Source organism: Nyctereutes procyonoides, unplaced genomic scaffold (genome assembly GCF_905146905.1).
Source record: "Nyctereutes procyonoides isolate TBG_1078 unplaced genomic scaffold, NYPRO_anot_genome, whole genome shotgun sequence".
Classification (NCBI taxonomy): domain Eukaryota; kingdom Metazoa; phylum Chordata; class Mammalia; order Carnivora; family Canidae; genus Nyctereutes; species Nyctereutes procyonoides.
Window position 1 is genome coordinate 2,044,285 of NW_026575119.1, and position 21,854 is coordinate 2,066,138.

Here is a 21,854-nt window from a genome sequence, read left to right on the forward strand (position 1 = left end):
CCCAGGGTAATAGAAATGTAATTTTGGAAAGGGGAAATACAAGGTCAAGAGAAGATTAAGACTCACACATGGAGGGCAGCATAAAGATCAGTCAGAAAAGATAAGGCTGCTCTGGAAACATTATGGATCAATATTGCTTATCAGCAAAAATTCAATCTGAACAAGAATTATTAGTTGTTATTTACTGTTGGTTACTAGTCACCTCCTGATGAATTTCTTAGCTGTCAGGAAGACAGGGCAGCAGGGAAAGAAGAGTTGGTGCCTGCATCCAAGGAGGGTTGCTCCAGGTGAACAGGATGGTCATGGTTGTGGCTCCACAAAGGGTACAGGAGCATCAGTGGCTTTAGGCTTCTCAGTGGCCAACAGGGTAAGTGTGGCAATGCTACCAGGGGAGTGTGAGCACCTGGTCCGGACACTGGCTTTCCAGCCTATGCCTTCCACAATAGAACGTCACTTCAATTTGTCTCCAATTCTTCGTTTATACTCAAGGGACGGGAATAGTTCCTTCCTTCCTAAGTTTGTTGGGAGGGCTTAATGAGATAATACATTCCAACTGTTTAGTGAAGTGTCTAACACACAATAAGCCCTCTTTTTTTTTAAACAATTACTACTATTATTAACTCAATTAAAATAAGTTCTCAGCGGCACAGATCATTTTGAAACTCTTTTCCTCACATCGTCCCAGGAAGGAGGTGAGGGGCACAAAGGAAAGACAGAAGAGCTGAGTGTTTGTCTTATGTGATGGTTATTTTAGATCTGTATTGTCTTTTTCAAAGTCGTAATCAATGGGCCTTCACAATAACAGGAAATAATGATATAGTTGACTGTCATAACAAGACTCTGCCCCTCCGGTGATAGCTGGTCTCTAAGGAAGAAGCTACACCCGCTTCCACAATGATGATGGAGAACAAACCAATATTTAGTTTATTAAAACAAAGCAGAAAGAAGAGCAAGCTCTGATACATTTTTCTTGCACATAAATGCAATAGGTGAGGCAAATACTGAATTTTCCTGTTTTCTCTTTCATAAGGACACACTTTTACTGTGAAAATATCTTCACCAGTGCAGTCTATATGGTGTCATCATCAATAATGAAAAAAAGCACCCCAGTTTCTTGCTTCTCTTTCATGATTCCATCACCACCCCCACTGTGCTCATGTGGACATGTGGAGAGTGCTCTCTGTGCCTAAGAAGCTAAGCTTACAGCAGTGAAGAGTGGGGGAGGCAGCCACCAAAGAAGGTAAGCCAGGGCCAGAAGGGGCTGGAAGGAACTAGTCTCGCGTCTGCGTAGACAGATGAGGACACTGCTTCCACCATCACGTATAGCAAGTGCACATCGGTACAGCAGCTAGACCCTCTAGGGTTCTTTGTACCTAGTCAAGAACTCAGAGGTATCATCATCTCTGAAACAGAGTGAACTGGAACTGAAGATGCACTCAGGGCTTTCTGTGGACCCCCTTAACCATCCAGTGCCCTCACTTGAGTACCTCCTGGCTTCCTTAATGGACCCAATTCTCTAGCAAAAGAAGGAACTTGACTTACAATGCTCCTCTTGATGAGGACCCAGTTTCCCAGACAAATGAAGTTCTAGGCTGTGTTGCTGGAGCCTTCCATCAATCCTAGAGGTACCCCCCTCTTCCCATTGCTGTTCTTCTAGAAGTCACATGTTCAAAGGGTCTAACCTGCTTCTTGTTGGGAAGAACTGGTAACAATTGAGCAGTGCGAGAGTGCATGCTGGAGAGGGGACTGGCTCCAGGCACTTCTGGATGGTGGCAGGGCTGACCAGCAAGGACAAGGCATCTGAGAAGAAAGGTTTATCAAAGACCCAATGGAAAACAGAGGGGGTCGGAACCTTCACTGTGTATTCCTGAGCTCACCAGCTCAAACAATCCATACTTTTTTTCTGTGAAGGGGTCAGAATACCACCACCTACCTAATAAGGAGAATATGAAGCAAGCAGCTAAAAGACAAATATTACTAGTGGAAATATAATTTTGTAAAGAAAAAGATATACATGGAAACAGATGTTAAACTTGAAGCCTTCCTTTCTGGAAAACCATTATAGGCAGGATGTGACTTGAGAGAAGTTTAAAAAGCCTCTGAAAAAGTGACTATTTACCATATCCAGTAGCACCATCTAGAACAGACGTTTGCTGATCAAATGTAAACCTCCCAAGATGAGGCCCTGACCACATCAGAGACTCGTCTGGATTGCTATGTCTCTACTTAGTGATGCCTGCTGCTGATGACAAGACATAATTGTAAGTCAATCTCATAGTTAACTTTACAAACATCTTTACCAGAATTCCTAGGGCCAAGCAGAGAACAATCTATTATGGTATGACTTTCAGATCCAAACTCCTGCTATGTTAAGTTATTTTACAGCTTCCTCTGTTATAGTCTTTCAGAGGAAATGCAGTAAGGAAATCGTGAATGCCCGAAAACAGTCTTTTACATATTTTAAAGGTAGCTAAATATTATTCAGTAATGGCTACTTACATTTTAAGAATGCAGTTTCCTCCATGTATAGATAACAGCTCACTTTTCCCCTATGCCCACTCCCTCTGTTCCCTCCTTAATCTTGGGGTATGTGTGTGCGTGTGTGTACGCACACGTGTGTGTGTTGGAAAGCAGGCCTTTCTTGGAGCATCACAGTATGTGCAACAGTAGCTAAACTTCGTGCAAACTGATGAACTAAAGAACACTCCTCATTATAATCTTTGAACACAGATATAAATGTAAGCTTCCAGAAGCATCCTCTCCGTATTGCCAGAGGGAGGACAGAGATGCCAACATATGATGCACTCGAGAAGTATCTGTCGTTGATTATATGGCAAAAATTAGGACATAGTAAAAAATCTCACACCAAATCATTGGTTATATGGCAAAAATTAGGACATGGTAAAAATCTAGCACCAAATCATTTGATGTATAGAATGCTGTCTGCAGTTTTATGACATCTATGGTTTTCCAGCTATAAACCTATCAATCCTGCAGTGACATCTGACATGGCCTGTGAGGTTGCTCCTGTACTATCAGAGTGACTTTTGTGCAAAGCCTACAGCCAGCTGCATCATCACAGTCTGCTGACTGAGACCATTTAGGAGTGGTTTAACATTGAGATAAGCTCTCTGGAGTAACAGACTTAAGCGGGAAATGCCACATCTCTGGGTTTACTAAGTGAAGGACTGGTGAAAAGAGCATGTTTGGGGTGCATAGTCAGCACTCACCTCCCTCACCTACAGCCCCTTTATGGAGGGCAGGTAAAGATCAGACACCTATATTGGTTCACCCTCTCCTTTCCACCCACCGTAACCAAGGTCCCAGCCCAACTCTACTGATTCCTTCTCTCAAAAATGTAAAAGGCATGGGCAGTGGTCACCAGGGGAGCTAAAGCATCACATAGAAGCAAACATAGACTAAAACTCACTGTGAGTCAAAGTCACTGGCAAGTAAGGGCCGCCGGTGGAGGGAAGAGGCCAGCCCGCAGAGGAAAGCAGAAGCACAGGGAGATGCAAAGCCAGGTCACAAGGTGGGACAGAGAGGGAACAGTCCCCCAGGGGAATAACCCACAACCCTGAGAAAGGTCGACAGACTCCCAGTCTTGGGTCCTTGCTTTCTCATTCCCACGTCAATGAGGCCCGGCTCATCTTCACTTCCTACCTGAGGCTGCTACACTCTCCTTTATAGTCTCACGACAACTTGCCCCTTATCACTCTGGCGGCTGATGTCTTACACCCGCAGAATCTACAAAGGAGGGGAACCTCCCCCACCCAGGCTATTCAGCCTCATAGGAGTTTTGCTGAGTCTGTGTCTGCTCCTTCCTTCTCTCTTCCTCCCTGGCTGTCCCCCAGGAGGCAGTCCTGTGGACAAAGCCATCAGAACTGCCACCTCGGCTGCCCGGCCTGGAAAGCCAAGCACCCTTCCTTTCCACAATGGAACCTTCCCAAACCAGCCTCACCTGGGTCCTCTCACTGGAAAAACCTCCTCTACTTCACATCTTATCTTCTCCCAATGTTCTGAGATACTCACACTTCCACAACTCCCTTGGCATAGAAGTACTAGGTTTCATCCAACTTATTAAAAAAGAAAAATTGGTTTGAGTGTTTAATAAATGCAAAATTCCTTAATAGAAGTTAGCAAAACCAGAGATGAATCAGCAAGGGTGTCACCTTTCAGAGAGTGGACCATCCTGGGGACCAGGATTGGGTGCTGGTAGGACACCGGGGCACAGGAGCGAGGCCTTCCATCTGGGGGAGCCTCAGAAGCCCTTAACCTGATTGGAAGGGGTGCGGTGGGAGCTGGAGAGGGGGGCTCTGGGAGCTTCCAGGCAGGGTTCGGGCATAGGGAGCACCTGGTGGTTCCACACACTTGGCATCCTGGAAATGGGAGAAGACACAGGACTCGGGCTCGGAGGAGAACCTGGGGGGCCCATTCAGAGCTGGGGGCTGATGTCACAGGCAAAGGGGGCCAGGGAAGGGGCTGAGAGGCCCCTCCGTGCTTTAAATGCTCATACAGCTTTGACACACATCGTGCAACACCCCATGGTCGCCCTGTCCTCACTAATTCAGATACGTGTGTCCAAGTAAGAAGTGACTCTTGGTCCTATTTCCACCACCTGCATACAAGAGCTTCTTGGAAAGCCAGAGGGTCACTCCCCTCCACACACAGCACAACTGTTGCTCTCTTCCCATCTTGGGAGCTCAGTATCACCTGATCTGGGAAGAGTGCAAGCTCAAAGCACAGCCTCTTTCACAAGTTGGGAGACGTGCATACTGCATGTTCGAAAATCGAGTCAAGGTTCCATATTTGAGGGGTCTGTTTCTCTGAATTTTGCTGCATATAACCGGCCCTAATGTAAGAAACTCTGTTGGAAGCTGATGTTAATTATTGAAAGAAAGAAAGAAGTGCTATCACTCTCACCAGACAATCCTGACATTCAAGGCCTGCCCCGATGCCAGACAGTACTGCTCTTAACAACACACACAGAGCACCGGCATTGTGTGCACGCATCTAATCGAGGCACGACAGGATGCTTTTCTTCTGCGGCTCCTCAGACAGGAAAGGGACGCAGCTGTGCTCTGACAGCCACTGCATATCCACACAGGCCACAGGACAAGGAAGTGAGAGAGGACAGTCCCCCTCAGGGCAACTGTGAAAGGAGCTCGGAGAAGCCAATGTCCATTCCAATGAGGACAGGTCTTGGGGAGAGCTGGCCCCACCTGACACTCTGCAGCACAGCACCCACGAGCCTCCCTGGTGGCCCAGAGCCTGAGGCCTGAGCCAGGTTTCCCTCCGCTGTGGCACCAAGTGAGTGGCTCTTACAGAGTCACCACTGAACTCTGGGCTTTGAGTCCTTTGGCTATATAATAATGACACTGCTCACATGCCATCCTACCAGAATAGAGCAAACCAGTCTTCTTTTTGGCCCCTGGGGCCTTCTAAACCACCTTGACCACCATCTTCTCCTGGAAGCCCATGGGACCTTGAGGACTGGCCCATGGTGTGGGGCAAACCTCAACCCACCTGAGAAATGCAGTAAGAGGAGGCCCTCGTGCTGCTTCCTGGCCTGACCGCTGGGAGCTGGGGCCCCGCTGCCCCTCCAGACCTGGGGATCAGCCCCGCAGAGTCACCGTGTGGGACAGGCAGGCAGCAGGACTGCAGCTGCTCCAGTCGAGAGGCTGAAGGCTAGGATTTGGCAGAGTACCACCGATTCATCCAGATTCAGAACTCACATAAGCCAAAGTATTGTTGGGTTTTCTTTTTCTTCAGTTTCCAGGCTTTAACTACTAGCACCTATTTACTTCCTCTCAAGGCACTTATTTTTTCCCTGAGAATGCTCCTGCCTACCTGTTTGCTTTTCTGTTTTCAGTTCTCTCTAAGTGACTGAAGAAAGAAAACATCTTTTCAGTTCAACCCAGGAAGCCCTGCAGCTGCTCTCTGAGGCTCTGGGCACTGGCACAGAGTTCTGCGGACATGTATGCATACTCTCCTTTTACCCTACAAGGCAACCTTCTATCCGAAGGTTAGAAGCCAACCTCAGAAATGGGGGAAAATGGCCAGATCAGCTGAGAACTGTGTCATCTGTATAAAGACATGCCCGTGCTACCCAAAGCCACTTATCTGAGCACTTTGCTCATGACAGAAAAAAAGACTGACTACAGACCCTAGTATGCCTCCCTACGTAGGAGGGAGGCTGAGCTGTGAGTGCTTGCGGTCCTCAAAAACCTGTTAGCACAAAGGCCTAGAAAGTCCTGAACAAGTTGTAGATGAGGCTGGGAGCCACACAGCCCACCCCGCCCCCAGAATTCTGGACGGGATTTTACTGCCCCCTACTCTGATCTCTGATCCAGCCCTCTGGGACTGAGGGAGACCCACACTGCCTACGAGGCCCATCTGCAGGGACTCCACTGCCACAAATGGAGCCTCCTGCTTTTTAACAGCTGTTACAGTGGTGGGAGAAAGAAGCGAATCCACAGCACGTATGAAACACTGTGTATCCAACACCACAACAAGCTCTATAGCCAAGGGAGGAAGGAGTGGACCAGGTACAGCCTCAGTGCCCTGAAATCCAAGGTGGAAGGTACAGATACACTCAGCACCAAGCTAGAAGCTACGGAAGGCAGGAAGAGAGTCGGGCACAAGCTTGTGTAGTGGTAATTAAGGCTGCTCTAACTCTCTGCCAACTCCTCTGGAAGCGGCCTCTCCCAAAATCCAAGGTGGGCATGGCATGTTTTTCAGGAAACGTGGCTGAAAAGGGACTTATGCCCAAGACAGTCATGGGCACAAGTATGAGTCTGCAGGGCAAGGTTTAAGCCCTTTCCCATTTTGGGTTTCCTCCTGAGCCCACAGAAGTGGTAACCCTTGCCTCTGGCCGAAGAAATGGTGCTGACATGGCAGCAGACGCCTGCCCTGACCACACTGGGCATCAGAAGACCAACCACCTTGGCTTTTACTCATAACCAAGGTGGCAAATGCTCTAAATTTTAAGAATAAAATCCCTCCTGTCTTCACCTGAAAGCCATCAGCCAGCAAGGAAGATCCTTTCCGCAAAAAGGGGACCTTCAACCCTGGAAGGCTGGCTCATTCCCTTTAGACAGGAATTCACTTCCCTTCTTGTTTGCTTGGTTTTTTTGTTTGTTTCCCTAGAAGATGGGCCTCTGCTTCCATTTGTGTGTTGGTCCATTTCTTGTCAGTTATGCACGATTACATAACATGAGCTTACACCGACCGGCAGGGCTCTCCTCCCCCAGGCTGAGCCTGGTCCCAACGCAGCATCAAAGACAAACACACTTTTATGAAGTGATGACACGGGCTTCCTCTAGGTTGGATAGGGGTTGCAGGGGCTCCCCTCCCATGCTGGCTCTGTGGCAAGCTGCCCAAATTCCCTTTTTTAACCCCTCTCCTCCCCCAGCCAACCTGCCCTCTTTTTTGTTGTAAGAAAACACCCACCGATACAGCTGTATTCAGATGGGACACCCACATTGGGGCCAGCGTGTGCAAGGGAAAGATGGGTCAGAAGCCAATAGAATCATATGAATATACAAGAAGAAAGGTTTTCTTCTTCACAAATGGAGGGGGAGATACACCTCTTTCGACTCTCTAATGTACACAAGATCGAAACCCATTAATAAAGCCTAATGGACTCGGAATGTGTGCCTGATGGAAACTAGCTTTTCCAGAGTTCTGAAATGACGCCTAGTGAAGGCAATACGAGGAGCTTATTATAAGGGGAAATAGAGGGTGGGGATTGAAATGGTGTGTGTTTCACATGATACGAGGCATCTACTTACCACTGTTTACTCAGGGCCTCCTATGGCCAGGCCCCGTGCTCTGTGCTGCGGCGATGCCCCAAACACCCCAGTGGGAAGACGTTCTTGTCTCTCACCCTCTCCCTCCAGGCTCCAGTCAAACACAAGGCACAGAAGGATCTGATTTAGGAACCTGCTGCCAAATCCCCCAAACAAAGGAAGTGGTGGGTTCACACTGAGGCTTACCCCAGCTCCGGAGTTCTAGGAGCACAGGCGCTCTGGGGCTCGCCGTGGGCTCTGGGAGCGCGGTGGCTGGTTTCAGAGGTGCTGGCGTGTCCCTTGCCCAGCGACGGCCTGCTGTGGGGGAGGGCGGCAGGGCCATCGTCGCACCCGTTCAGCAGGCCCTGGGCAGCTCGGGCACGGGCCCTCGCCTGCCGGCGGCCCTCTCGCTCCTCCTCAGGCGGCGCTGGGACGCTTCTCGACAGCTTGTAGCCATGAGAAATCAGGAGGTCTTCGACGCTGTACATAATGCACCGGCTTCATCCAAGCTCAGCCCCTGGGAGCAGCGCGCTGGCAGGACCCGCCCTGAAGGGACAACAGAGAGGGTCTGAGACGAGTCGCCCATTCTCCCCGGACCCAGCTGACGCCTCCCACTCCCTGCGCTCCGGCCAGGCAAGACTTGGGCTATGAACACCGCCTGGTGCCCACGAGGAAGGGGAGAAGAGCGGATCGCTCCACCCGAGGTCGCTCTCCATCACATTCCCCCGCAGAGCAGAGCGGGGCGCGGCAAGGGCGCTGCAGGGCGCGGCGGGCGGGAAGCCGGGGGGCCCCACCCGGGGGGGCCCACCCCCTGCCGCTGCCTCTCGCGGAGGAGTCTGGAACAGTGTGTAAGCAACGAGATGATTAACGGTGTCCACCATTCCCTGGCCCCCGGCATCTGAAAACAATGGGCAGAAGCAGGAGGACAAAATAAATACAGACTCGGAAGCTGCAATTACGACTGGGAGTTTCTAAAAAGAGCAACAACCAGCCACCGGCTCTACCTTGTTACACTTCCCGCTTCCACCTCGTTGCCCTACCTCTGCTCTCAGAGGGCGACGGCGAGCGGGCGCTGTGAGCGCACGGAGCTGACTGGTGATGGGCTCGGGGGTAACCCTCTGCGTGGCCACTACGCCCGGAGGCCAGGGGAGCCTCGGAAGGCAGAGCTGAAGTCTTGGGGCTCGCTGGCCCTGCACACCCCGCCCACCCCCTGCAGCACCCCGCACGCTCTCCCCCTGGGAAATCTCTAAGAATCACATTTCTCCCCCAGAACCCTTGGGGCAGCTCTTCCCTCTCTGGGCTGAAGGTGGCCACACCCCCAATCCCAGATCCCACCAGGGTCCACGGGCTCAACAGCGGCCACTCCCCTGGGGTACATGGTCCGAGGCCACAGCCCTGGCAAAGAACAAAAGGAACCCACTGGAGAGCCCGCGTGTAAAAACAGATGGGGCTGCCACAGTTATTTTTACACAAGAGAATCTTCTTTCCTGTATCTGCGGGTGGTTCGTGGGGACGGGCCGCGGCCTGGGGCCTGGAGGGAGCACACGGAGGCCGGGCCCACTTGGCTGCTGCGCGGAAACAGCCTGTGGCAGCCCCGCCAACAATGGCCAGGAAATGCCTGGCGGTCTGTGTGCAGGTGAAAGGGAGACACATGTGCTTCCTGTCCTGGGATCTAACTGGGCCTGCCGTGCAGTTCTGCTGACTGCAAGTCCTCGCTCTTCACCACATGCTAGAGGACGGGAGGCAAAAGAGTCCCGGTTGCCAGTACAGAGAGCATCAAACTTGGGAAATCGAGAAGTTCCCATCATGTGCCTACACTTTATGGAAGGTTGACAAGCCCTGGGGTTACTGTACTGGTGGGAACGTCTCCGTGGCGATTCTATCATTCCTGACACTCCCGCTACCTGTCTCGCTGGGGGTTGTACCACTAGTGTGCCCCTCGTGTACCACTTGGGTCGTTCTCCTAGGAATGGAAGGGCCAGAGAGGCGATCACTGGTTCTTTGATTCAATTGAGCAAGTCACTGGACTACAGTCTGTGGGGGAAAGTGATCCCATAACAAACACAGGGCTATGGGAACACGGGGGCAAGGCCATGAAACCAGCATCCTCATTTTGTTCAGTGCTGTACCCCCAGCATTTAGCACAGAGTATGCTCTCAGTAAATAACTATTGAATGAATGCAGAAATAAGAGAAAGGGACATGTGATCTAGGTTTTGGAAGACTGATTAGGAGCTCACTAGATAAACTGCATGGGTGTGTGTGTATGAGAGGGAATTGGTATATAGCATAAATCTGGGGTACAGTTACCTCAGAAGTAAAGAAGTGACATGGCCACAAAATCCTAGTAGCCTAGACCAGGGAGGGTCCCCACCGGGACTGGCTCAATGTCACACAGCCAGTTGGCACCACAGCTAACACTGGAATTTAGGTTGCATTACACTCAGTTTCTCTCTCTTACTATGTCAGGCTCTTTAAAAGCAAAGTGTACTACACTCCAAGTGGCCATGCGACACACAGAGGGTGGTAGAAGAAAAGGCCCTCGTAAAGTATGCAATGTGGGTCATATTCCTACTGGGAGAGGAGTTGTCCTAGTTGGTCTACTATGGTCATGTCTGCATGATAATTATACTTAGCAAACCCTCAAGTGGCAATGACAACCCAGGCCAAGTTGTCTTTCAAAAAAAGCCTCAAACTGTAAGAGCCATAACTTGACCTTACAGGTCTGAAGTCAAAGCTGTATTGATTATTGGATATGTCTAACTTGTTCTATCTTCACAGAGGTCAGGAACCTATGGGGGGGGGCAGGAGTACAAAGTACAGCAGCTTCCACACACAGGACCTGGAGCGATGCAGGTGAGCCAAGAGGAGAGAGGATGACACACAAGCCTCACAGCCCCAACGAGTGTTCCCAGCCACCATCCAATCTCCCTGCGGCTGACACTCGACATGCTCTGATCCCAACTCAGAGCCCAGAATTCACCCCTTTCCCACACCTGTGCTAAACATCACCACTCCCCTGAAACCAATCTCTGAACAGTTACATCATTTTTCTGATCCCTATCAGATTCAGCTTAGTTTCTTTAGCGTCCTTATCTACTTAAGGCTTAATGGGCTGCCTCAAGAGGCAGCAAGAGGCCCACCATGAACACATCAGTCAGAGCAGCCACCAGGAGAAGACGCTGACATGCTGAGGAGACAGGCATCCAATGAACTGCTGCACAAAAAAGATGTCCCTTTTAAAGTTGCTTTCTGATCCAGAGATACCAGCATCCTAAATCAACAGCATTTAATTTGATCACCCACTCACCAATTCAAAGCGTTGCTATAAAGACAAACATATAGCAAAATTGGACATAAATGTAAGTTATTTTAACATCAGAATTAACTGGAAAAGGTATGTGTGCAGTTAAAATAGCACAGTAGCAGGTGCAATCCTTTTAATCCCAGCGTTAGTGCTGACACCCAACCCCAGCTATGACCCCTGTAGTAAGTTACTAACTGCACCAAACCTGTTTTCTGATCTGCAAAACAGCAATGTTACTATCTTCCCATCCCACCAGACTGTCTTGCAGATCAAAAAAGAATATGTATAAGTGGAAATCACCACGCAAACATGAGATGATTTATCATGCTACAATGACTCTAGTTTGTCTCTGAAGAATTACTTGCCTTAAGGAAAGACTCCACATTGGCTATTAATTTTCATCATGAAATTCAGACCATTTCCTAATTCCTCTTGTATCATGTAGGATGTAACTTTTGATTTCCAAGGTCATACCTGCTTTATATCACCCACATATATTGTCTTTTGTCCAAGTCACTTAGAACAGGATTATTTTATATCCAGAACATTAAGACACAATTCCTGAGTGCCTAATTCACCAGGCACTGAAACTATAATAAAGAATGAGATCCATTCTTCTCCCTTGAGAGTCTTACTATCTTGTCGTATAGACAGCAAGAAAATAGGCAGAAGGGTCCCTAACCTAGTCTCAAGGGGTCAAGGAAGCTTCTGGAAGATTGCTTCAAAGCTAAACAAACCCTCCCCATCAAGGTAGGTCTACGCTATATGATTTTCCAGATAGTTCATTGAAGAAATTTTTTCCTTCCCTACTTTTATTTGTTGCCTTGTATCAAAAACCCATAGTGAACATCTAGGAAGAGTGGTCTCAACAGTAGAGGTGTCTAGACACAATCTCAGGTAAGGAGGGGACTTCTAGCATGGGCTGGACCAGAACACAAGACACAAATGAACCCACTTTGAATCTCCTTCTAATTCCATGAATATCTAAACACACATTCATACAGAAGAAACATTTAACAAAGAACAAACAGGTAAAAAGAGAAAGCACACTTTATTTCATCTTATGCTCCCAGGAAACTTCTAAGGTAGCCACGAATGTTTCCATTTTACAGACAAGAAAATTGAGGCTGAGATCTTGGGCCTGTAAGTACAGATCTGAGGTTCAAACCAAGGTCTACCTAGCTTCAAAACCCTTGCCACTTGCTACTCTTTTAGGCTCACCCTAAATTTTCTTCCTTAATAACAATAGAAGTTTCCTAATTTACCAAATAATGCACAAGAATAAACAAGAAAAGATGGAAGGCATAGTGGCATCAAACTGAAAAAGGAATATTTAAAAGGATATCCTACATTTAAAAGGAAAAAAAAATCTCCTTTGTTCTCTTGGATTCGGATGGCTCTTCTACAGAATTCTTTCCTTATGCACACAAGGCACACACACACACACACACACACCATGCGTGCACACATACATACATACACACACAAGACCTGATGCCTCACTTGACTGTGATGTTTTCATGGCAGTGCTAGTATTAATTTTAAATGCTCAGTAATAGGACTCATGTACAAATAGACCGTGTCATTGCTTGGTGACCTTCAGCAGACCTCAGATCATGTTTGGTTTCAGACTCCTACAGAGCTATTGCAAAACCTGTTGTGTGAATCTGAGAAGCAAATTACATCCATGATAAATGGGAAAGGAGTGAGTAGCTTTTAGGGAAAAAAAAACCCTAAATTCTAAAACAGAAATTATCAGCAATAGTCACTCTTATCTACAACACTGACAGAATTTGGACTTCATCTGAGTAGGCAATGGGAAACCACAAAAGTGTTTGGGCAAGCAGGGGAAACACTGCCTGACTATCAATCTGGCTGGAAAATAGAGGATGAGAGTGGTTAGAACAAGGACAGACCAGGGGACAAACAGTTATAAATCTCTTCTATTGTAATGTGCAGGGGTAGTAACAGAGGGGGTGGGGAGAAAGGAATAATAAGAGTAATTTTTGAGAAAGTAATTTTCAACATACAGTGGATTTTAGTCTTTGGTGACTAAGAGAATGGCCAATTCATTTAGGAAAAAGACAGAAATCAGAAACAACTATTGACTGAGGATAACAGGTCATCCCATTTTAATTGAACCAACCTAGTTCCACAAAATTTTATTTTCCCCAAATCAGTGTCAGACAGATTTCCATCAGATTATTTTTCCTGTCCAAGAAACCTGAGACTACTTAAAGTAATCTTATTTTGTGGTGGATTTCTAAGTTCTTTAAAGATTAGCCATGATTATTTAAGCATAGGGTTGTCCACCCCTTCACTGTAGGGATGAGTTTCTGTTTCTCCACGTTGCTCAATACATGTTGTTGTGTTATGTTGAATTGAGCCTGGGACACTGCACCAAAGAAGGGAAACTCCTTGGGCTTCAGTTTTCTCCAGAAGAAGTAAAATAAGAAGGTTCAGCTAGAGGTTCTATAGGGTCCTTCTGGCTCTAGAAATCTGTCCCTCTCTCTAGCTTGCTCACCCTTGTGATGAACAGCAAGCGTTTCTAAGTCAGCTGGCCACAGTAAAAAGGATACAGCTTGTGGCCATGACACAGAACAAAGCTAAATAGGTCATGTGAAGACAGAACCTCTGACCTTGGCCCCATTAGCACCCAGAGAGGCCAACCAAGAAAGCAGAGCTAAATGGCCACACACTGTGAAGAGGAGGCGGCGAGGGTTGGGGCTGAGGCCATGCAGTTCAGTACCACCTAGCAACTCTCCATCCAGAGGTCCCGGAGCACAAGTATTGAACATTTCTTCCAACTTATGTCGCTTGGGACACTTGTTTTACACTGACTATGCCAGGCACCGGTCTCTGTGCTGGAGAACATAAAGACACAAGGCCTGTCAGCCGCACCCTTGCAGATGCTTGATTCTAGGTTGTGGTGTGTCCATCATGGGCATTCTCATCACCAAAGGTTCAGATTGGCAAATGAATGTTACTTTATAACAGGTACCCTTCCTCCTCCTTTACATTTATAAAAATAAAAATTGTTTTTATTCTCATATTTACAGGTACAAGGCTTCCCAAGACAGTGAAATAAAACTATTAAAAACCTCATTAGATCAACCAAAACTTTTCTTCCTTTTTAAACTAAAAATTTTATTTTTAATATAAAAATAACACACTCATTTAAAAATGTAAAATGTTTACTCTCACCAGTAATTAAAGATATGTAAATTAAACCAAAATCCTATTATTCACTGATCAAATTATTGAAGCTTTCAGAAGGCAGTATTTGAAAAACAAACAAAAAAACAACAAAAAAAGGCAGTATTTGTTGTTGGTGAGGGTATGATGAGTTGTAAGCGTTCTCCTATTTGTGGGTATATGACTGTGGGGTTGGGGTCTGTGTGCAAATGGGTATTTCCTTTCTTAAAAGTGATCAATATGTCATAAAATCTTCAAATATCTGACACTCTATGGGCTAATAACCTCATTTCTTGGGATCATCCTAATGAAATAATCAGAGATACCCACAAAATCATCTATAAAGATATTTACTCAAGTCTTAATTATGATAAGTAAAAAATTGGACCAAATAAATGTCCATTTAAGATATGGTTAAAAAAATCCAGATGCATCCACATGGGAGACTAGAATATGTATACACATGTGTAAAATTATGTTTTCAAATATGCAATGGCACAGGGAAACGCTCATGGTACCACGTTAAATAATAAAGACAGGATTCAATACAGTAGTAATTTCATGCATGCGCACACGCACACACACACAGGAGAAAAAACACCAAAAGGAAACATACTAAATTATCAACAGTGGTATTGGATTCTGGTTTCTTCTTTTTTTTCTTAATGTCCTTATTTATACTTTCCTGCATTTTATGATGTCCCGTGATGAAATATATTTGATAAAAGCATATGAAGTTGCCATGTTGCAGGAAAAAAATGGTCAAATATGGGTACTTTCATGTACTTTAACTTGATACAATCTCACCATCAGAAAAAAAAATTAGGGGGGATCTCTGGATGGCTCAGTGGTTTAGTGCCTGCCTTCCGCCGAGGACGTGATCCTGGAGACCGGGGATCAAGTCCCACGTTGGGCTCCCTGCATGGAGCCTGCTTCTCCCTCTGCCTGTGTCTCTGCCCCTCTCTGTCTCTGTGCCTCTCGTGAATAAATAAAATCTTTAAAGAAAAAAATTAGGGGTGCCTGTCTGGTTCAGTCAGTAGAAAGGCAACTCTTGATCTCGGGGTTGGGAGTTCAAGCCCCACATTAGGATAGAGTTTACTTTAAAAATAAACATTTTAAGAAAATAAAAATAAAAATATTTTTTTAAAAAGAAAACAAAATTAAGAACAGTTTCTTAATTAGGATTAGGAATATATATCTTTGAAAACTTGGAACACTTAATGAAAATAAAAGAAACACTGAAGAAAAGAATAAATGAACAGTGAATTCTATAAGGTTCTAAAGGTCTAGTATATGGTACACATGTCTTGTCTGCTACAGAGATTCTTAACCTGTTTCCAGTAAGCCGAAAATCACATGCTCTGCTGATTAAAATCTAATACAAGATTACAAACAGCATTCTACAGGGCTTGATTAGACACTGCTACTCTTCTAGAAAACCTAAAACTTTTCAGTTATAGTCACTGACATTCCATACTTAAGATGTAATTAATCCCTCAAATTGTTGGCAGTTAACTGTAAATATTTCTTCAACTGACAATTTTTGGTCTAATGTTATGATTAATATATAACAAAGTACTTTCTTTAAACAAGAGGTAAATAGCTAAGACCTAAAACAAAGCAGAATGGGGCACGTTGCTGTTATATGGACATTTAATGCTTTCTGTAGTTATTTTAATGATAGAACTATGTATTTTATTATGAGCAACAGGACTGCCATTTCTCTTTTCAGTCTTAATAATTAAATAAAGAACTCCATAGTCCCAGCTTACGTATTGGGACAGGAAGTGCTCACACACTGCTGTTACCTACAACAGTGTGATGGCCAGCTCTTACCAGAGCCCTCAAGTTGTTAAATCTCCTAAACACAGAAAGCATATTTAATCTGTGAAGTAATCATTTTAGTAGAGCAAACATCACTAAGTTTCTTTAAGGTGACAGGCCAAAAAAAAAAAAAAAAAGGTGGGGGGGCGGGGGAGGTGGAAAGTTTGGGTCTAAGATCAAAAGGATCCTGGAATGCTAATCTTGCTGGGTTGGGCAGTGTTAAGGCATCAATTCCAAAACACAGAGAAAGAGAAGAAAAGTACCAAATGTTATGCCCTTTATTTTTTCATAAATATTATCTGTCTTTTCCCCCTGTACATGTGTGAACACACACACACAACTCCTGTCTTCTCTTTCACCTCTAAATTCTGCAACACAATTAGTGCTTTGGTTACCTCTCCTTTTTATGAGACCCTAAGTACCTCATTAACATTTCTGAAGGATTAGCAGTCATTAAGAAAAAGTGAAATTGGTTAAGATTTTTTAAATCTTCTGGAATTTTTGGCTATTTGCAAAAATAACTGTCAAACTTAGATTACTGTAATCCCACTACCATCATGTAAGTTAAACTTCACACGTAAAGATTCCTGCTACAGTCTATTAAACTTAGAACACACTAGTTTTCTTTTAAAATAACGTTAGAATAAAAGAGTCAAGGTCTTTTAATAATATTAAGGTTTAAATTATTTCGCAAAACTTGTACATTATTTTCTAATTGCAAAAGTCATGTAAAGTTATTCTAGAAGTAAACATTGCGAAATTCAGTATTTAAGTAAAAAATTAAAGTTCCCAATAACCCCATTGTGCCAAGAGATAACCACCACCAATAGTTTGGTTTCCATTTTTCCTACTATTCCTTGTATACGTATAGTTGCTTTCTGTCTCCCCTCCCCCCCCCCGCCTTTTTTTCTTCTTTGAAATATATCTTGGTGTGTCTCTTTTGTTTTTTTTTTTTAAGATTTTATTTATTTATTCATGAGAGAGAGAGAGAAAGAGAGAGGAAGAGACACAGGCAGAGGGAGAAGCAGGCTCCATGCAGGGAGCCCGACGTGGGACTTGATCCTGGTACTCCAGGATCAGGCCTTGGGCTGAAGGCAGGCGCTAAACCACTGCGCCACCCAGGAATCCCCGTGTCTCTTCATAATAAATTATTCCATTTACATATGGAAGAAACAAGCTAATAGGTAAACTTTAGAGAGATCACCAATAAGCAGCAAATTACAAGGGTATTTTGTGGCCTAATAATTAATCTTTACCCGGTTGACCTGGCTGTTCCCAACTATATGATCCACGGAAAGTTTCTGTAAAATATATTTAAAGAAAGTAAAGGTAATAATCCAAATTTTAAACAAGATACCATCAATTTAAATCAAAATGATTGAGATTCTAGCATCAGAGCGGTTCCTATAGTTTTTCGATGACTTTTAGCATTTAAAGGCTATATCAGAGTATTGGAAACTGACCTCCCTCCCCTGGGCTGCTGGCCTTAGCAAGTGAGTGCCCCTCAGCATTCCTTAACTCAATAGACTCTTGAAACAAAGCACAATAGCCACATTTTAATGAGTGAGATAACCCTTGCCATCCAAAAGGTAAAAAACAACATCTGTTAAAAAACCAAATAAACTGCAGTAATGGGTTCAGCAATAGGCCTGAAATAGGATTTCAGAGACATAGTCTTTGCTTATCACAATAAAAACCACAACAGAACAATTGTTTCAAATCCAACGCTCTGTGTTCTAAACTCTCCCTAGATTAATTAGTGTGAAGTCTCGCCAAGCTCATTAAAAGAGAAACTCTGGACTCCTAGAGCAGGGTTGGTGTTTACTGTCCTCCCAAACTAGAGGACTCTCCAGCAAGGACAATGAGAACTTGGCGGAACCACAGACTTCTGGGCTTTCTTTACTGATAGCATTTCTAGTTTATTTTTAAACTGCACTTAAAAAAAATTATACTCCAAGGATCTTTTCAGATTTGTGTTTTGTTTTTTTTTTTTTTTAACTGAAAAACTGGTCCTTTATTTATTCTCCTTGTGTACCTCCAATCTCTAGTTACATTTTATAGCTATTGAATGATAAGCCGTATGCGTCTGGAGTCTGTGACTATTCAGATGGTCATTAGATAACTCTTGATTGTCAAGCCCTCCAGAGCATGTGAGCGCTCCGGCACTTTAAGTTATATTCCAAGGAGGTAGAAAGACTATATATATATATATATATATTTTTTATTTATTTATTTATTTTTCCTGGCACAGGCTTTCTCCACCCATCCAATCCCCTGAAATCTCTTGGGCTTGCCAAAGGCCTGACCTTCCATTCTCTGCAGCACAGGGTGAAATTTGCCAGGAGAAGGCCCAGCAGATTAAGGCCTCGTTCAACAAATATTTGCTCACCCACTCTTGGGGGAGTCAAACTGTTTGCTACATGCTATCTGCCCAGAGTAACAGTTAGGGACCTTCGGGACTGCTGTGCGGCTGGTGGCCAAGACTGAGACACCTAACATCAAGGTAAATATAAAGTTCAAACCCATACAGCATTATGAGAAACCAAATGAATTTACCAAATTCCCAATTTCACATGCAAACTATCACAAGTCCCCTGAAATAAGAATCTGCATGTGATTTCTAAAACAACTATACACGCTTGCCTTGTTGTATGGTCTTAATCCAGTCATCTTAAATTCTAGACCTGCCTGATACAAAGCACGTTTTCTTGAACTTTAGCCTGTGACCACTTAGGTCTGAATACTGAGTCTGCCATTTTTATCTAAGTATTTCTGGCTGCCTAAATCCCATGTCCCTAGACTCCCAGGAATCCTCCCTGTCCGCCCCCCACCCCACCCCACCCTATCCCATCTTCCAAATCCTCATTTCAAATCAAATTTCCTTGCAAACCTGAAAAGACAAAAAGCCAGAGAAGAGAAGACATCTAGATGTAGGGAAAACCTCGCAATTGTGTGGTTCACTCTACTTCATCCCTCTCCCAAGACAAGCCACTGGATCGGGGGAGGCACAAGCGGACGGGCCAGCATGGGAGTAGAGGGAGGAGATGCAGGGGATGGGAGTGAGGGTGGCAGGGTGTGTTGGGAGGGGGAGGGGAGTCTGCCGAAGCTAATTCCCCAAAGTCCTCTGCTCCTAGAGAGCGTTGATGAGCAAGGAATAGGGTCTGACCAGGCTGCGCTGGCGTGGAGTTTCCGTTTTGTATTTTTTTCTTCCAGTAGTGAAATCACAGCTTCTTTTTCAACCCCCCCCCCCCAAGAATCCGAGGCGCGGGGCGCTACCTCCAGCGACAAGGGGCAGGAACGGAGCTCGGCTGTGGGTGCTGAGCCCCCGTGGTCACGGCGTGTAGGCAAACCCTGGCAGTCGGAACGAGGGTGCCCGGGGATCGGAGAGCGGAGACCCGAGCAGCAGGCAGGCTCCGGAGCCCATAAACGAGCTCATTAACGAGATTCACAGCACTCTCAGGCGGGGCTCTTCCCTTTCTCCCACCCTTCCCTCTCTCTCTCTCTTTTCCGCCTAACCCCCAGCAGCCGAGAGGCCGGGCCGCCCCGGGCAGTGGCCGGGAAGCCGCGGCGATTAGCGCCCTAATCCCCGGTCCTGACCCCGCCGAGCGCGGCGCGCAGGGCCCGGCGGAGACCCGAGCAGGCGGCGCGGGCGCGGGCGCGGGCTCCCAACGTCCGGCGGGCAGGTCCGAGCTGCGGCGGGGCGGGGGGCACCGTGGGACCCGGGCCTCGGGGGCTCTGGGCAGCGGCTGGCAGCGCCTGTGCTGACGTCCGCGAAGTCGGGGCGCACCGGCGGGAGAGGCGGGAGAGGCGGGAGCCGGCTGGCGAGGAGGGCGCCCAGCGGGGAGACGGCGACCCCCGGCGGCCCGCCCCACCCCCCACCCCCCACCCCCCACCCCCGGGCAAGGGGCCACGCGAGCGCCAGCGCCCGCCGCGGTGGAGACCCGCACCCGGGCGGCACCTGAGCGGCGGGGACGCCCCCTCCCCGCAGACCGGGCTCCGCACCCCGAGGCCGGGATGGGCACCGTGCGGGACGCCCACGGCTGGGGCGCCGACGCCCCCTCGTCCGGGAGCAACGTCCCGGCTGGAGAAGTTGGGGGCGACCGCGGGACCCCGGGGGCGAGGCCCGCGGAGCGCCGTGGAAGCAGGCCAAGGGGACGGCGGGGGTCAGGAGGCGCGAGACACGCCGGGACTTACAGAGCAGCGGCTCCCTCATGCTGCCCCGCGCCGCCGCCGCCGATCCGGCCGGCCGGGGACCAGTGTGACCCGCCCCGCTGGCTGCCGCCACGGCCGAGCATGCCCGGAGCCGCCGCCGCCCGCCCCGCCCCGGTCCCCGCCCCCGCTCGCCCTCGCCCCGCCCATCTGCTCGCCCTCCGCCACCTCGCCCCGCCCCCCGCCGCCTCGCCACGCCCCTATCCCCGCCCTGCCCGCCTTCGCCCCGCCCATCTGCCCACCCTCCGCCGCCTCGCCCCGCCCATCTGCTCTCCCTCCGCTACCTCGCCACGCCCCCCGCCGCCTCGCCACGCCCCTATCCCCGCCCCCTCTCGCCCTCGCCCCGCCCATCTGCTCGCCCTCAGCTGCCTCGCCCCGCCCCCCGCTCGCCCTCGCCCCGCCCATCTGCCCACCCTCCGCCCGCCCCTCCCGGCGCCCCGCTCGCCCTCGCCCCGCCCATCTGCCCGCCCTCCGCCGCCTCGCCCCGCCCGGATCCTCGCTCTCCGCTCCGCCCCGCCCGCCAGGCGGCCTCCGGGCTCGCGCTCTCTCCGCCGAGGGCGGTACCCGGGTGGGGAGCCTTAGCTCATGGGCTTCCTGCGGGCCCGGCCTGGGTGGGTCGCCTCAAAGCACAGGTGAGCGGGACACCCCCTTGTCTCTTTTCCTGTCACTTGGGTGTGGGCGGCTTCGCCCCTGTGCTGATGCACACGCACACACAGAACACACACCCAAAATATTCATACACAGATGCACACGCACTCACGAATGGCTACACACAGACGCACACAAACACACCCATATGCAGTCACACACAGATGCACACACTCTCATAGACAGTCACACACAAACTCACAGTCATATTCACATATACACAAAGACACACATAAAACACAGACACAAACCCATACACACACTCTTTCACAAAAACCCAATCATGGAAGGCGTGAAGAGCATAAAACGGTGCCGGTGACAACAGCTTAGTGCTTGGGATTTCCTTGTTTAAAAAAAGACCTCTAAGAGTCTTAGCTATAGGCTGGAGGAGACTTTAGAGGTCAGTCGGTCTAGCCTCTCTTGAGATAGATGGGGAAACTAAGGCTGGAACTAGGATTTGCCTAAAGGCAAAAAAGAGTAGGAGGAGGTCAGTGGGAGAGTTCAGACTAGAATGAACAGTGACTCCAGGCCACTCCATGTTTCCCTGGCCTCAGTGATTGAGACCGCTGCCCCATCATCTGCTCAGGGGCAAAAGTCCTCCGACTCCAGAGGGTGGGGAAAAGACATAAAGTGTTCAACTTTGCTGATGAGTTGGGAAGAGAAAGAGAGTGTTGGCAAAATCGAGGCCACAGTGGCAAACATGGATGGCAGAGCAGACTGGAATCCCCGCAGAATGAATATTTAGAAAACCTCTTAGCAGCACCATGCATTTAGGGTTGTGCTCACTCCACAACACCAGTAATACATGCAGTTGTTTGCACTCTCACCATGGGCGACCCCAGGCTGAGCCCTTCATATGCATTATTGTCTTGTAATCCTCAG

General features: G+C 47.8%; 1 protein-coding gene across 1 annotated transcript in view; it reads right to left on the reverse strand.

Annotated features, from left to right (window-relative positions):
• The window catches only part of JCAD (junctional cadherin 5 associated), a 37,634-nt gene extending 17,256 nt beyond the window's left edge, over nucleotides 1-20,378 (reverse strand). The window contains 2 exon segments of the mRNA XM_055334539.1: nucleotides 7,998-8,336; nucleotides 20,310-20,378. Of these exon segments, the coding sequence (XP_055190514.1) occupies nucleotides 7,998-8,278 (281 nt within the window). The 5' untranslated portion in view covers nucleotides 8,279-8,336; nucleotides 20,310-20,378.
• Between the last annotated feature and the right edge of the window lie 1,476 nt (nucleotides 20,379-21,854).